The sequence below is a fragment of the Aulonocara sp. 'chitande type north' Nkhata Bay genome, linkage group LG9 (genome assembly GCF_057382095.1).
Source record: "Aulonocara sp. 'chitande type north' Nkhata Bay isolate Kocher_YH1m ecotype deep benthic linkage group LG9, A_spYH_male_GT1.1, whole genome shotgun sequence".
NCBI lineage: Eukaryota > Metazoa > Chordata > Actinopteri > Cichliformes > Cichlidae > Aulonocara > Aulonocara sp. 'chitande type north' Nkhata Bay.
Genome location: NC_141352.1, coordinates 10,556,552 through 10,573,949, shown reverse-complemented (window position 1 = coordinate 10,573,949; position 17,398 = coordinate 10,556,552). Strand labels below are relative to the sequence as shown.

The following is a 17,398-nucleotide window of genomic DNA, read 5'->3' as shown; positions in this document are numbered from 1 at the left end:
AGGTAAGAAGTTATGACCTGCAGTCTATCTGGGTCAGATATAAACCAAGTTTAGGTGGAGTTTATTTTCGCTGTGCTGACTTTTTACCATCAGTTACTATAACTCATACTGCGTATTAGCTAGCATGACGGAGTTTCTATACAGCTGGGTGGGTGCTATGATGTTACTGATAGTGAACTTTATTTTATTCATAAGGTTAGTTAGTTAGTAGAGTTGTCAACCGTCTACTAACTAATAGTCCCGTATTCAGAGAAAATATCACGCGTTTCGTATTGAGCTGAAAAGGAACACAGATTGTCCCGTACTTCAGCTAGGATGAAAAAAGACACAAAGCTGGAGTTATTCTGCATCTTTGCGCTGTCAGCTGCCTCTTCTTCTCTCATTCAGTCATGAAACTGATCAATGATCAGCTGATCGTCTCTCTTGTTTGTTTATCGCCCACTTTGCTCCAGAAAGAGGAAACCAGCGGATGTCGCGCTAAACAACAGCAGCACGTTTAAGCTTGATCAGCTGTTGTTAGAATTTATTTAATATTAATTTCTGGTATCAGCTGATGTTTGCTGGAGCCACGGCTGTAAAGCTGCTGGTCATGATGTCGGTTTGGATATGTGGTGAGAGTAAACATGAAGATGAAACCAGGAGATGTCCTTACTGAATCATCAGAGCTGAACAGGTGATGGAGAAACAGGTTTACCTTTTAGGTGACATGAATGAGTTGAAGGGAAGTTATGATCTGTTTCTGAGAGACAAATAACACCAGGATCCTTTTCTATGTAGCTGACAGCTGGTAACAGCAAAGCTTTTGCCAGGGGGCCAGGTAGGGCATTAACAGGGAAAGAGGGGCACAAAGAAATACTTTTCTTTCTTATTCTCATTTAAAATGTCTTGCTTTCAACAAATACTCTCCAAATCTTACAACCAAAGTTTTTATCTGACGTAAAATGTTTAGAAATACATACATATACCAACAAGACAGTGTACATCACTGTCACAACAGCGTTTGTTTTCATTCAAAGGCTTTACGGATTTTCCTATAATACCTGGTGGGCCGGTCTCTAGTCAAAATACCCGGGCCAATTTTTTGTCCCAGTCCAGGTGGGCCAGCAGTCCATAGCAAATTAGCTCACATAGAAACATTAGTTGCCCCGCTTCTTAATGACGGTACCTTAGCTAACAACCCCAACTACCAGATTCAACTTGTAATTGGCTAAAAATCACTTAGCCTACTGGTGAGAGGGATGTTGCAAGCTGTCAGTTTTTACAAGCGATGTTGAAATTTCCACGTTCTGACATTTCAAATGTTTCAGTAATATAGAGTGTTATTACATTTATTGCTAATGCAATTATATGGCACATTGACTTCTAAAGAAATTTTAGATAGCACTCGTCATCAAAAAGGTTGCCTACCCCTGCCCTACACTGTATGCGCAGAATAGTTTTCTATATGAGATCGCTGAAAAAAGTGCAGCCTTACCTAATGTCTACCCTACTGTTACTCATTTTATATTAAGATTGAAAAATCTAGTTGGTATTGGTATGGCTAATAACCTTCAGTAGTAGTAATGAATCACACAGCAATAGTACATTCATGTGGTTGTAAAAAGCATGATAAAAGTATTCAGAATACATTACTCTCATTGAGTAACTTGAGAATTTTGTAACGAAAATATGTTACAAAATACATTTTGGGGCATGTATTCTGTAATCTTTAGTGGAAAATATTTTTAAAGTAACCTCTACAACACTGATAATGGTGTCACACTTGACACACCCCTAATGTTGCACAACAGGTCCACATAATCCAGGCAGAGACAAGCACAACCTTTAGTCACCACAGAGGACTTTGAGCCAAGGATAATGTCTCACAGTAAGTTCACACAACAACTATGTTTTAATTGTATGTACTGTATCAGATATAGTAATGTTGTTTTTAACTATTTTCACAGATAAGATTTCAGTCATGATTCTGGGCAATGTGAAGTCTTTGAAGAAAGCTCTAATAACCAACATCCTGGGGAAAGATTTATCTGTTTTAACCAAAAAAAAGATTCTGAAAAACACTGAGATATATGACGATGATACATTTGAGTTCACATGTACACCAGATCTGAGCACAACATGTGATGATATTAGAGAGCTATTTTCTAAGAATCCAAACTTTGACCTGTGTTTGTTGGTGGTAGAGGATGGATTTTCAACAGGAAATGTGCAAAAGCAGATAAAAGACCTCAACAAGAAGACTGGAAAACCAAGAGAAGAGTTGACAGTTGTGCTTCCACTGAGATACAAATTTACAGAATATCCATTCAAATTCTACACTCTCGAACAGGTTTTCAGCAAACTGAGCAAACTACTTAAAGATAAACAACTGAACCCAACCAACAAAAGGAAAAGGAAAAGGTAGAGACAAATGAATGGGTGTCAAATATTTATATATAATTGTTTGACAGTACTTTTTCAATTACAATTGTTCAACATGGTGTTCAACCGACCAGGAAGCTCTCTTTGCTTCCTGGTCGGTTAAACCAGTTAATGTGGTTTAACTTCTACATTTTAGGCCTGCTGACACTGCTGAACCACAAGATGGAAGTAAGAAGAAAGGTAAGCCACACTCGCTTGCTCTTTGTGTGTGTGTGTGTGTGTGTGTGTGTGTGTGTGTGTGTGTGTGTGTGTGTGTGTGTGTGTGTGTGTTCCAAAGGTTTTTAAAGAAACAATTAATGTTACTTATGTAATGTTATTTACAGAGGTGTGGACTCGAGTCACATGACTTGGACTCGAGTCAGACTCGAGTCATTAATTTTATGACTTTAGACTTGACTTGAAAAAATGTTCTAAGACTTGTGACTTGACTTGGACTTTTACACCAATGACTTGGGACTTGAATTGGACTTGAACCGGTTTACTTGAAAAGACTTGATATTTCACCCCAAATATAAAATTTAACATGCATATTATATAGAGATTGAAAATGTGACGTCATTCACGGGTAGAACCGCAAAGGATTCTGGGAACTCATGGCAAGCGGTACTAGCGCACGCAGGCTTTCAATTAAAATCAGTTATACAGCGATAAAAAGAAACACAAAAATGTCAAGAAGCTGTTGTATTATTAACTGCAATAGCCGGTCGCATGACAGCCACGGGAAGCCGACGGGTAAAGAGATCGGTTGTTATCGGATTACGTCGTTGAAGAGAAATTGTTCAAGCCATGTTTCCGAAGTAACAAAGAGGCGACTGGATCGCAGCCATTCAAAGACCAATTATAACGTCCCAGAACACTCCAGCTCACAGGTTAGTCTACCAACATAATTGGTGATATAGGTTACAAGCAAGTCTGGCGCTGAACAGAAATTGTCGCGCTATGCTCCTTTATTTATTGTGCATAAATAGTGAATTGTCCTGACACAATATTGCGTTTCGCTTCTGTTATTATGGTACATTGACAAAAACATATACTTTTATTCACAGGATAAAACAGTTGTTTTCTATCACTAATTGTCCAGTACGATTACAGCATACAGTATTATTGTCACTGCTACATTTCTGTGATGAACCAGAAATTATTTCCACTGCTAATTAATTACCATTGAGCTCAAAGGTCCTATTAATAAACGGTTAAGGAATGTGTATTTATGACGACGATTTGTGAGACTGGTAAACTTATGATACGTACGATGGTCTTTACTTTCTACACGGTGCATTTCAAGGTCCTGTACCCATCCGTCGGTAAACTGTACCTGGGCTTGTTGCAGTGACCGGAAGTTACTAAACTTCATGAGTGTATGCACTCACTCCAAGAAGCGTATAATTATAAATATGCATATAAATATGCTACGATGAGATAGCTGACTTCATCTAACTAGCAAATGTTTTCCAGGCTACGTTGGTGATGCAGTTTTTTTTTTAATGATATTTTTAAAAAAATATCATTTATTTATGTATGATATTTTTGTCATACGATTTTAAAGCCGGTCCTACAACCGCATCCAAGAATAACATGCAGCCTATCTCAGAACTGTCGGTGAAAATTATTCTTGGAGCTAGGTTTAATTGAGCTGCATTTTAAAGAGGTGCAATTTCACAATTTGTGTATATTTTCTAAGTTCACTATTGTGTCATGTGTTGAGAAAAACAGATTTAAAAATTACATGGTCTAATATTTACATTTAGCATATAACTGCAACATGCTTTTTTTCGTTTTTTTTTTTAAAGACTCGAAAGGACTTGAAATTCAAAGTTTCAGACTTGTGACTTGACTCGGACTTTTACACCAGTGACTTGAGACTCGACTCTGACTTGCCTGACATTACTTGAGACTTGACTTGAGACTTGAGGATAAAGACTTGAGACTTACTTGAGACTTGCAAAACAATGACTTGGTCCCACCTCTGGTTATTTATAAAGGAAGCTTCTATTTGACCTTTTTGTTCAGGCAGCAAATACTTCAGACTGCAAATTACATAACGAAACAGCTTGGAATCACCTAACCTAACATGCATGTCTTTAAGAGGAAGCTGTAGTATGGGCTCGAATTGTGGTCATTAATATTCTGTACTTGTAAATCAAATGCGTATTTGAGTTTTGTAACCTTTTAAACCAAAATGTGTGAAAGTTTTATGTTTGTGCATCTACAGATGAGAATTTGCATGTGTGTAAAACATATTTGTGTTTGTAAAAAATATTTACACGAGTACACATTTTTTCTTAAGGTCTGGTTACAGATACAAAGCAAGAAACTATGTGTAGAACCTGTTCCCTGGCTGCATGTGGCTTTCAACTTACACATACAAATTTTGACCCAATTTTTCTTCCTTTTAGCTGATTGATCAATATCATGTCAATCACAAATTTTAACAATTCAACTAGAGAACAGATGGGTTTGGCTATTGGAGGGGTGCTTTACGGAGCTTCAGATCCTGGAAGAATAAATTCCCTTTCATGTGCCAGCCCAGCGTTTTCCTTCATCACCACAAAGGAAAACAGTCTGTGCGTGTCCGAGTTTACGTGCTTATACAGGGACCTCCAGAGCCTTTTCAACGGCTCTGTGGACCTTCTGGGAAAAGCAGTATTGTGGAAATGACACACACTTCACTACTGGGGATAGTTACAAAGCTTTCTTCGTTACGCGATACATGTTTTTATTGAACATTTGAAGATAAAACAACACAAACTCTTGTAGAGGATATAGAGTCAGAGATACAAATGACAAGGAGCTAGTAGCTAGGCGCTAGTTCACATAGAGCTACTGCAAAAACCCACAGAGCCCAGCAGCCAGCGCAACAAATTCTGGATCCTTGGCTCTTAGTTAGCATTAGCAGCACATGCTGGGTCTGCTGTGAAAGGACCTTTATGCTGCGCACTGTGACTCACAGCAATTTCTAACCACTGATATACCAAAACTTTATCCTAGCTTGACTGCCAGTTTTAGGTTTTCGTAAAGATGTGAGATTAATCTTCCATCTTCCTGTTTTTATAGACTATCTAGAAGGCTGTCTGGCAAGGACTTCTCTTTATTATCATATTTAGATGGTCCATCAGTGTATTTCAACTGTTGTTCAGCTTTTTGATTACAGAGAAGGAGAAGGCTGTGGGAAAGGTGAAGATGCTAGGTAGAAAGCTACCTACACCTAGCAAGAAAAGATAAGATAAGATAAGATAGAACTTTATTAATCCCTCGGGTGGGTTCCTCTGGGAAATTCGATTTCCAAAAAAAGCACAGCACCGACAGAAGTTACAGAGTTACAGAATATTATATATATATATACACACACACACACACACACACACACACACACACACACACACACACACACATATATAAATACAGAGACAATATAAATAAAATATACGAAGGGGATAAATAGAATAAATAGGAATAAAAAATAAAAAATACAAGTGAATTGCACATTTCAAGTATTGAGTCTATTGCACTGTTGACTATTTACAAAAGTATTGCACAAAAGGTATTGCACAGTGAGGTGAAGAGGCACTACACCTTAGTTGTTCCCCCCTCCTTTGTCCCCCTGTCTCCCCTCCCTCTCCCCTCCAGAGAGGAGTTAAACAGTTTGATGGCGTGTGGGACAAAGGAGTTTTTAAGTCTGTTGGTTCTTGTCTTTGGGAGAAGCAACCTGTCACTGAACAGACTCTTCTGATTGTTTATGGCCGTGTGCAGAGGATGCCCAGCATTGTCCATAATGTCCATCAGTTTCTTTAATGTCCTTTTCTCTGCCACTGTCACCAGAGTGTCCAGCTTCATGCCGACCACAGAGCTAGCCTTCCTGATCAGTTTCTCCAGCCTGGATGAGTCCCTCTTTGCTGTGCTGCTCCCCCAGCACACCACAGCATAGAAAAGTACTCCAGCAACCACCAACTGGTAAAACATCCTCAGGAGCTTCCTGCAGATGTTAAAAGACCTCAGCCTCCTGAGGAAGTACAGTCGGCTTTGGGCTTTTTTATACAGGTGCTCTGTGTTGCATGACCAGTCCAGTTTATTGTCCACCCACAGCCCGAGGTACTTGTACTTGTTGACCACCTCCACCTCCTCCCCCTCTATCTGAACCGGCAGTGGACCTGCTCTAGACCTCCCGAAGTCCACAACCAGTTCCTTAGTCTTTGAGGTGTTGAGTTGCAGGTGGTTTGTGTGACTCCATGCGACAAAGTTCCTCACCAGACTTCTGTACTCCTCTTCCTGATCATCCCAGATACACCCCATGATGGCTGTGTCGTCTGCAAACTTCTGAATGTGGCAGAATCAGAATCAGAATCGTGTTTATTGGCCAAGTATATGTGCAGACACATACAGGGAATTTGGTTCCGGTAGATGGTGGCTCTCAAGCACAGCAATGTAAATCTCACACACACAAGTGTCTATATATACACATTACACATACATACACAAAGCTATGTAAACCAACTATAAATAACGAATCTAAACTTATATACATAAAATACAGAAATGAATGAGGTGGAATGAATACTACAAAATGTACATAAGGTGCAGCTGCAGTCTGGCAGTGGGAGCAGTGTGACAGGTCAACTGTTAAGAAGGGAGATGGCGAGGGGAAAGAAACTGTTCCTGTGTTGGGTGGTCCTGGTCTGCAGGCTTCTGTACCGTCTGCCAGAGGGCAGCAGATCAAAAAGTCTGTGTGCAGGGTGTGAGGGGTCTGTGATGATTTTTCCCTGCCCGTTTCCTGGTTCTTGAGAGGTACAGATCCTGGATGGAGGGCAGGGGGGCGCTGATGATCCTTTCTGCTGCCCGTACAGTCCGCTGCAGTCTGCTCCTGTCCTGTTTAGTGGCTGCTCCATACCAGACTGTGATGGAGGAGCACAGGACAGACTCAATGACCGCAGTGTAGAACTGGATCAGCAGCTCCTGTGGGAGACTGTACTTCCCCAGTTGTCTCAGGAAGTACATCCTCTGCTGGGTCTTTTTGAGGATGGAGTTGATGTTGGTCTCCCACTTCAGGTCCTGGGAGATGGTTGTACCCAGGAACTTGAAGATCTTCGCAGTTGACACAGGGCTGTCTGATATGGTGAGGGGGAGCAGAGTTGAGGGATGTCTCCTGAAGTCCACTGTCATCTCTACAGTCTTAAGAGTGTTCAGCTCCAGATTGTGCTGACTGCACCAGAGTACCAGCCGCTCAACTTCCTGCCGGTATGCAGACTCATCACCATCTTGAATGAGGCCAATGACAGTGGTGTCATCTGCAAACTTTAGGAGTTTGACAGCCGAGTTCTTGGAGGTGCAGTCGTTAGTGTAGAGGGAGAACAGTAGTGGTGAGAGGACACATCCTTGAGGGGCACCAATACTGAGGGACCGGGTTTCAGAGGTGATCTCCCCCAGCCTCACTTGCTGCTTTCTGTCTGTCAGGAAGCTGGTGATCCACAGACAGGTAGCTGGTGACACGCTGAGCTGGGAGAGTTTGGAGGAAAGAAGTTCAGGCACAATGGTGTTAAAAGCCGAACTAAAGTCTACAAACAGGCATAAGTTCCCGGGCGGTCAAGGTGTTGCAGGATGTAATGCAGCCCCATGTTCACTGCATCATCCACTGACCTGTTTGCCCGGTAGGCAAACTGCAGAGGGTCCAGCTGGTGGCCTGTAATGTCTTTCAGATGGGCTAACACCAGTCGTTCGAAGGATTTCATGACCACAGACCACAGATAATTCAGAGTTGTAGCAGAAGTCAGAGGTGTACAGGGTGAAGAGTAGAGGGGACAGCACAGTTCCCTGTGGTGCTCCTGTGCTGCTGACCACTGTGTCAGACGTGATGTCCTTCAGCCTGACGTACTGTGGTCTGTCGGTGAGGTAGTCGGAGATCCAAGCCACCAGGCAGGGGTCCACCTCCATCCTGTTCAGTTTTTCCTGAAGCATACAGGGCCGGATGGTATTAAAGGCACTGGAAAAGTCAAGAAACAGGATCCTGATTGTGCCTTTTCCCCCATCCAGGTGTGAGTGGGCTCTGTGTAGGAGGTACAGGATGGCATCCTCCACTCCGACACCCGCCTTGTATGCAAACTGTAGTGGGTCCTGGGCATGTTGTACCTGTGGTCGGAGGAGGTTGAGGAAGAGCCGCTCTAGAGTCTTCATAAGATGTGACGTCAGTGCCACCGGTCGGAAGTCATTCAGCTCATTGGGCCGGTTCTTTTTGGGGACCGGGACGATGCAGGATGTCTTCCATAGGGCGGGCACTCTCCCCAGTCGCAGACTGAGGTTGAAGACTCGTTGTAGCGGCTCCCCAAGTTCAGCAGCACACGCCTTTAGCATCCTAGGACACACCTTGTCTGGGCCTGCTGCCTTTCCGGGGCGAAGCTTCCTCAGTTGTCTCCTGACCTGATCCACTGTGACACTGGGAGATGTTTGGGAGGAGGGGAGGGGGGGAGATGTCTTGCTGCTGAGAGAGGGATTGGAGGAGGGGGGTATCATGGTGTCAGGAAGGGGGGGAAGCGAGGGAGGTAGGAGAGTGGGGATTGGACTCTGTAGTGAAGGTGAGGGTGAGGGTGGGGGGGTTGTGGGCTGGTCAAACCTGTTGAAGAAGTTGTTGAGTTCGTTTGCCTTCTCCACAGTCCCCCCCACTGTGCCTTTCTTGGTGTTGTGGCCTGTGATGGTTTTCACACCATTCCAGACCTCCCTCATATATATTGATATATAAGTTGACTTTAACAGGAAATGAAATGTCAGTGGACAAACTTCTCAGCCTTTTGTGACAGTTAACTGTTTTGAAACATATGAAAATGAAGGGTTAGTTCAATAAAGGTATTGTCTTAAGGATGAATTTGCATTTTTTGATTTAAATATTTATCACTCAAACATGGTGATGGCATTGTTGCATGAGTAAAAATACAAACACACCCAAACTTTGGACATAATTGAATCCTGTTTTAGGGCCCTATTATGATGAAATATTTATTTAAGGCATTTAAAACTTTTTGGGACCCACAGACACTCTGAAAAAGTACACTGTAAAAACTGTGATTGGGGTTAATTAGAATCTAATAGGAGAGTAATAGTAATTATTACTCAGTAAAAACGTGTATGAGTAGTTTTAATCAAATCTAAGCAAAATTCAACAATTTTGAGATGTTCAGTTATTTAAATTTACACAGTTTTGTTTGGGGTAAATTCAGCAATGGTTTGTTGAGTAGATTTAAAAAAAATGTTTGAGTACTAAAAAAATTTAAGAAATCTAATAGATTTAACTGATGAAAGCATTTTCATTTTAATCATTGTACACTTCCGCCCATAATCCTTTGTGCCACGTGCAGGACACACGCGCTTCATGAGTGGACGTCTCCATTTTGTCAGAGGTAAGACTTCTTAATTTGTTCAAATATAAGACACGGTTTAAACAATAACGTATATCGGTTTTGAGTAAAGGTTTTAAAGAGTATGATACGTCGAAATTTTATTAATAATCATCACTGTAATGATAGTATCGTATTTTTACACAAATGGCAGTTAGTGGACTGCTAGCACAAGGTCACTTTCCAAGCCTTCACGACTGTGTTACTGAACAGCTTTAACTAACCACATGTTTTACCGTATTAAAAAATATCAACGGTATATTCCGATGAGTTTTAACGTCTTTCATCCACGTTTAAAAGTTCATGAAAAGGTTTTGCGGTCAGTTGTGAGTGATTTTGTCAGCCACAGTCAGTTTTTCGAACTCCAGTTTCCAATAATGTCGGCCGCTACTAAGTTTTAAAATTACACTTAGTAATCTTTCTGGGTCACAAAATAAACTTTTAACATATTTTCAGGCGCGAAAGTAGCTGTGTAAACATCAAATATCTGCTCTGTTTATCAAGATATCGCATGTTTGCAAAAGTGCTTCGACGTTTTCGGAGCATCTGCTACCCACCAGCTTGATAGCAAGCCGGGAGCTCGAGGGTCACTGAAGCCGCTGAGAACGGCACAACTCCCGGCACATCATTTTCAGATCACCGCGGGGTTTCGCTACTCAGTTTAAACGTAATGTATAAGTCACTTAGACAACCTAAAAATGTTATTGTTTGGTTTTTTTCAGTGTTTTATTTGTTCGTGAGTAAATCGGTTTGGCTGAGATTAATGATAATGTTGCTTTCCTTTCAGGTAATGGAAGATCCCTCAACTTAAATTCACCTGATCAGCATGGGATTGAAGTTGCAGGCTATCATAGCCAAGGTATTTTCCACTGACATTTCAGCTTGGAATTTTATTTAAAGAATTTTTTTGTCAAATTTCATTTGCATGGTGCACAGCTCCACTAATTTGTTTGCATGTTTTTGTCAGTGCAAGAGGACGCCAGGACGTCACTGATATAATTAACAACACAATTATGGGTTTCATGTTTTAATTGTATTTTAAATACATGTCTATTCTTAGTAAAAAAAACAAAAACAAAAACAAAAACAAAAAAAAAACACAAGTACAGGTATTGCTGGGTTTTTGTTTTGTCCCAAGAAGGAAAAACCCTTTCTGACGAACATAAACTAAATTAGATAAAAAAAAACTAAATGACTAAATTAATGTAATTTACTAAAACGACACATTTAAAGATTGAAGCTTACAAGCATGTTGACAATACCTTTGTGTTGACTGTCAGCACCCAGGCATGTGCATTAACATCAGCTAATTATCGCACATAATGCTCCATGTGATGATAATTTGATATTTAACAGGTTTTTTTAATACTGCCAATTCTCACAGTTTTGTCTTAATAAATGGTCACTTATCTGATGGTAATTTTTGGAATTCTTGCTCATTTTCAGTCACCAAGCAATCCTAGCAATAACATAACCAGAAATCTGGTTATTCAGTGCTTGATGGTGTACCTTGGGGAGTCCATTGATCAACTGATCAAAGAGTACAGTGTAAGTGTTGAAGTAGAAACATTATTCTGTTTTTGTTATTCATATGTGTTTGTCAAGTTTCAAATAATTTGAGGCATTATCATGTTTTATTTGTCATTCAGCTACAGGATGTGTCCAGGAAATATTTCATGTGTGCAACTACAGTCAGAAAACCCATGTGTTTGTTGTTTCAGGATGCTGATGAGGATGGTGTGTCACAAGATCTTTCTGAACAGAGGATGAAAATCTACAAAATCAAGGCTGTTGGATCTGAGGAGGATGACATTGGCATTGTGCTGGAGGGTGTGAGAGTTATGCCTGCTCTGGGCAATTTTCCAAGAGCATGCGCAATGCTGGTTGGATTGACATATGCAGTCGATCTTGCCTATCCCAAAGAGCTAAAATACACCTTGGAAGTATTCCAGAAACTTTTCCTTGAACTGGATTGTGCTAAGCTCTCACCAAAAGTGAACAGCCTCAAGAACAAGTTATTGGCTTAAACGAGGACTCTGAAAGAATGAAAGGGAAGTAAGCTCACTGAAAACCTTTGGTTTGTCTTTGTTAGATGCAGCTATCTTTTCAGTTTTTAAGTTAATTTCATCTTATTCATATCTTACCCAAATGACCTGCAATGTGTCAGGCTGTATTTGTGCTCTTCATTTTAATTTTGTTTTTTATTACCTACAAGTTTCTTAGGAATATTCTGTTTGAAAGGCAGCAAATTGGAGGAATCACTAGTGAAGCTTTTCTTTGTTTATAGTGTATGTTACTATAAAACATTAGTTTAAAACAACTTTAAAATTTAACAGAAGTGCAGTCCTGTAGCTGTAGAAATGTTACTTCCTCTTACATGTGTCTTAGATTTTCTCAGGTTAAACATCCAAATTGGGATAAAAGGTTGATTTACATTATTGATATTCCATGTACATGAGTGAAAAACCTTTGTTCTACAGTTATATTGAGTGATTCAATTTAACAAAAGATTGACAAACTAAAGTTTTTGTTTGTCAATCATAAATAAGTAACAGAGATAAAGGAAACGGTAAAGGATATTCAAATTTCAGGTTCATGTTGATATTACAGTCTAAAGATTAATTTCTTTTTTACAAAACTGGTTTACATTCATGCAGTTTATGTTGCTGTTGCTCTGTACACAAAGCTGTGTGATAAACTGTTTATGACACTAAAACAAATTTACAGCAGAGGAATGTATTTAGGAGATCAGGAGATTGTTGATGAGAATTCAGTGTATACGAGCAGAAAAATGTTATATTATAAATTACTGTGTTTTATTTTCCACAATAAAACAAATTACTGTTTTGATGTTTTCTTTGTGAAATTGATTCATTTTACTCAGAAAATAAGTAAAATTCATTTCATTTTCTCTTATTATTCAGTCATTATTTTTAAGGTTTATTTGGAAAATTACTGAATCCAATTTGAGTTTTACTGAAAAAACAAGAAGATTTCATTTCTTTGTAATGGATATTTTAGGAAGTTTTTACTAAACCTTTGCCAGATAGTTAGTAAATTCAAAGTAATTTTTCTCAGAGACTTATTTCATATCAATTATTTTTTTTGGTAAAGTTGGACAATTTCAACCTTCAGTTTGAGATTTTGACCCTAAATCCAACACATATTTACAGTTTAATTCTATTAATATCTACTTTTGTTTTCTATTTGAATTTAATTAACATTTTCTCTACATTTTACATAAATCTTTTGAAATTAAAATCTACTTAATTATTTCAAGTGTCACTTTGTTGCCATAACTTTTTTAAGTAACCTCTAGTCACAGTTTTTACAGTGTAGCTGATTTGATTTAAAGAAACTACTTATTTTATATTTAACTCAACTTCAGCTTGTTCTTTACTTCAGAAAAGCTCACCAGCACCAAAGTGAACCTCGTTCTTCTGGGATTGGCTGGGACTGGAAAGAGTGCCAGTGGAAACACCATCCTTGGAAAGAAGCACTTTGTTTCTAAACCCAGTTCAAATCCAGTCACCACAGAGTGTCAGGTGGAAGAAACTGAGATAAATGACTTACATGTGCGTGTGATTGATACGCCAGACATGTTTGATGATGACACTGAACCATCAGTTCAGGAAAAATATGTAAAAAGGTGCAAAGAGCTCTGTGAGTCAGACCCCTGTGTGTTTGTACTTGTGATGCATGTGAGCAGATTTACAGATGGTGAGAGAGACATACTGAAAAAGCTAGAAAACACTTTTGGGACCAAAGTGAAAGAACAAACTGTCATCCTGTTCACCCGAGGAGACGACCTGGAGGAGGCAGACATGACCCTGGAGGATTTTCTTCATTCCTGTCAACCTGGTCTGAAGGAAATCATTGAAAAGTGCAACAACAGGTGTGTTCTTTTTGAGAACCGCAGCTCAAGTTCAGACCAGGTGGAAAAGCTAATGAACACAGTGAGCGTGGTGTTAAAGAAAACAGCAAAGATACAATAAATAAAAGGAGGCTTGGATATTTTTGATTATAAATGCAAATAGTATGGATCTTTTTTAAAGGTGTGTCTGTGTGTGAGATTCGTTAGTTATTAGTATTAACTTCGAATTTGTAATGTGTGTGTAATTGATGCAAGATTTTTACTGTACTGAATTTTAATTGGTGTGAAAGATTTACAATAAAACAAAGTTCAGTGTGCCTTATTTCTCTTTGGTGTTTGGACCTTGCCACATTGATTCTGTCCTGTTGGATCAGTGAATTTCTTCATCAGTTTGTCTGGTTTGTTGTTTTTTTGTTTAGTTGTTTTGGGGCAGGGCACACAGCATAGTTACTTCTTTTGGAAGTAACTAAATAGGGAATATGGTAACATGTTGAAACCAGGGTGCGAGCTGTCCTTAATGATGTTTGCTGCTCAGTGGAAGAAATACATGTCCATCAAGCAAGGTGAGAGGGCAGCCAATGATCTTTTGTGCTGTCATGACTACACTCTGAAGCCTCGCTCTATCCACCTTTGTGCAGCTGCCGTACCATACTGTGATGCAGTAGGTTAGCAGGCTCTCAACGGATGAGTGGTAGAAGGTCAGCAGCAGGTTGGAGTTCAGCTTGTACTTCCTGAGGACCCTCAGGAAGTGCAGTCGCTGTTGGGCCTTTTTGACTACCACTGAGATGTTGTCTGTCGAGGAGATGTCAGCAGAGATGAGGACACCAAGGAACCGGAAGGTGTGGACCCTCTCCACACACTCCCTGTTGATGTAAAGGTGGGCTAGGTCAGTGCTGTGTCTCCTGAAGTCGACAATGACCTCTTTGGTTTTTTGGCACGAGGCTGCCAACTTCAGGTCTTCCTCTGTAGTCTGCCCTGTCTCTCTTTGAGATGAGTCCAACTACCGTGGTGTCATCAGCAAACTTGATGATGAGATTGTTGTTGTGGGTCGAACTGCAGTCGTGGGTGTAGAGAGAATACAGGAGGGGGCTCAGCACACAGCCCTTTGGGGAGAATGGCTCAGTGTGAGAGTGGAGGAGAGATGAGGGTCGAGTCGTACAGTATGGGGCCGGTTTGTGAGAAAGTCCTTTATCCAGGAACATGTGAGAGGGCAGAGACCAAGACTCACCAGTTTGGTGATGAGGATGTCCGGGATGATTGTATTAAAGGCTGAGCTGTAGTCCATGAAGAGCATTTGGACGTAGCTCTGCCACTGCTCTAGGTGACTCAGCACAGAGTGGAGGGCTATGGTGATGACATCTACTGTGGATCTGTTTGCGCGGTATGCAAACTGGTGGGGGTCAAATTCTGGGCGGCGGTAATCCTTGAGGTGCTGAAGAACTAGTCTCTCAAAGCATTTTATGATTACCGGCGTGAGGGCCACAGGGCGGTAGAGGCCAGCGATGATCTTTTGTGCTGTCTTGACTACACTCTGAAGCCTCGCTCTATCCGCCTTAGTGCAGCTGAATGGGAGCCGTAAGCCACTGCAACAGTGTGCGCCACTATCTTGCAACATGTCATATAAATCATGTAGTGCACCTTGATACAGCTGTTGCAATTTGGCACTGTATAAAAACTGAATTGAATACATGTGCATCTAAATACTTTGTTATTAATATACTTACATTTCCTAAATTATAGTTTGAACCATTAACATCTTCTAAACACAAAGATGGTTTGTAATTAAGACAGCACTTTATTTACAGACGGTGAATCCATCATTTATAAAGTTTTAAAATGTAGTCAGTAAACATTTAAGCATTATTAACAAGGATAAAACTGTTTAAATTCCTTATTATTAAATAAGTAGTGAGTGAGTGGAGCTTAACTAATCTGTCACAAATCACATATCCCATTTCATTCCGATTATAAGAAAGACCTCTTGATGCATGCTCAATCATCCAGGTAAGTAAATCCCACAAAAGTTAATTCTCTTCATCCAGGATCAATGGGCTGGGACCTCCCAGCCCATTGATCCTTCAGTGGGCTGGTTTCAGTCATTATGCAAATGTACTGTTTATGAGATTGGGGAAACCTGCAGTCAGCTGAGACTGAAGAAGTCTCTTGGATGAGTGACGAAACGTTTCTCCCACTGAAAACACTACAGCCAGGTGAACAGAATCAGCTTTTGGGGATAAGAAAGACCAGTGAAAATTTCAGGCTTTTATCTGTAATAGATTTGAGATATCCATGTTCCAACATTCACTCATATTTCAATCTGCAAACAAATGGCCTGAAAGGCGATTGACAAACCATTTACAAAAAAAAAAAAAAAAAAAGATGTAATGAGAAGCATTTGATCAACGGAATTAAAATTTCACAGCATGTATTTATGTATGTTCAAACACTGGATCATAACATTCTCATGCAATTCAGAAAGAGTTGAGCAAACAATGTTCTAAAAATGTACTGATTTAAGATGGACTGATCCATTAACCTCATGCAGACCAGTCTGGGATAACCAAAACTAAAAATCACCGTTCACTTAAAACAACAATACATTAAGATGCAGTTATATATTAAATAATGAACAGAGCCATAAAATAACACTTCTTTGGACAGTTACATCACAAATTCAGTTTCAGTCTAATTTCCTGAGTATCATGGATAAATAAATTTTTTTTTAAAACAGCTGTAAGTTGAAATACTTTGTAAAATGAAGAAAATATGCTGTGATTAAGCCCTTGGTATTGATAAACGCGTAATCAGTGACTTTTGTTGACAACAGAAATTAGACATTAATGGCTGTATGTGTCACGGTTTGTGGAGGCAGACCGTGCGGTGGTGTGTGTGGTGGACCCAGGTGCGAACACACGAGAGTAGACTGGAGTAAACTTAACTGAAAGCGAGCCTTTATTGTGGCTGGTGACAAGGAGTGCAGACAAGGCAGAAACGCAGTGACAAGCTAAACTATGACTAAACTGGGAAAGTAAAACTAGGAAAAACTATGAAGACACAGGAAACCATAACTATGAATACTAAGACTGGCTGTGACAACATGGAGGGTGGGAACACAGACGACGCGACACAGACTACATGAAACACAGAGACTAAATACACATGAGGGATGATCAGGGGAAGTGGCCACACATGGGAACACAGCTGACACACATGAACCTAACGACAGGAGAGGTGAAACTAAATACACTGACATTGAATACAGACTTTCAAAGTAAAACAAGAAACATGGAGATTAGACATGACATGAACTAAACATAACCACGCAGACATGACGCATGAACCAGGGAGACTTAGTGCAGGGGGAGATGACATAAACAACTAAGGAACAAGACTAAACAGCAATCTAGAAATTAACTAGGTGAGCTAAACTAGGGCACAAATGAATATAAAAGATACATATAAGAACTCAAACACTGCGTCACAGACCCAGCCCATGACAGTATGTTGAGTTATTTAGAGGTGACAGCAAATTTACAGTGTTATACAACCTGTACACTGCTTTACATCAAAGTGTCATTGTGACACACGCTAGGCACAGATACACCCACACACAGGTCGTTAACATCAGATGCACGTTTATTGTGAGTGTCCACAGAATTACAGCAGAACACCGTTTGACAGCGGTCGGTTTCCCCAGCTTCCTCTCCCTCCGCTCCTCTCCACC

General features: G+C 40.2%; 2 protein-coding genes across 3 annotated transcripts; both read left to right on the top strand.

The window, feature by feature from the left end:
- The first annotated feature begins 1,835 nt into the window (after window positions 1-1,835).
- Window positions 1,836-14,177, top strand: LOC147321645 (uncharacterized). Its single transcript, XM_086305731.1, has 4 exons — window positions 1,836-1,867; window positions 1,947-2,400; window positions 2,558-2,601; window positions 13,206-14,177. The coding sequence occupies exons 1-4, from the start codon at window positions 1,858-1,860 to the stop codon at window positions 13,793-13,795; spliced, it is 1,098 nt and encodes a 365-aa protein (XP_086161857.1). The 5' UTR covers window positions 1,836-1,857; the 3' UTR covers window positions 13,796-14,177.
- On the top strand, window positions 9,080-12,741 carry LOC147321646 (uncharacterized). 2 transcript variants are annotated; one of them, XM_086305744.1, is made up of 4 exons: window positions 9,080-10,467; window positions 10,588-10,659; window positions 11,247-11,348; window positions 11,522-12,741. In XM_086305744.1, exons 2-4 carry the CDS (start codon window positions 10,627-10,629, stop codon window positions 11,825-11,827), a joined length of 441 nt encoding a protein of 146 aa, XP_086161870.1. In that variant the 5' UTR covers window positions 9,080-10,467; window positions 10,588-10,626; the 3' UTR covers window positions 11,828-12,741. The 2 variants fall into 2 exon arrangements, with proteins under 2 accessions (XP_086161870.1, XP_086161869.1); XM_086305743.1 differs by having other exon boundaries at window positions 9,081-9,803.
- Window positions 14,178-17,398: the final 3,221 nt, after the last annotated feature.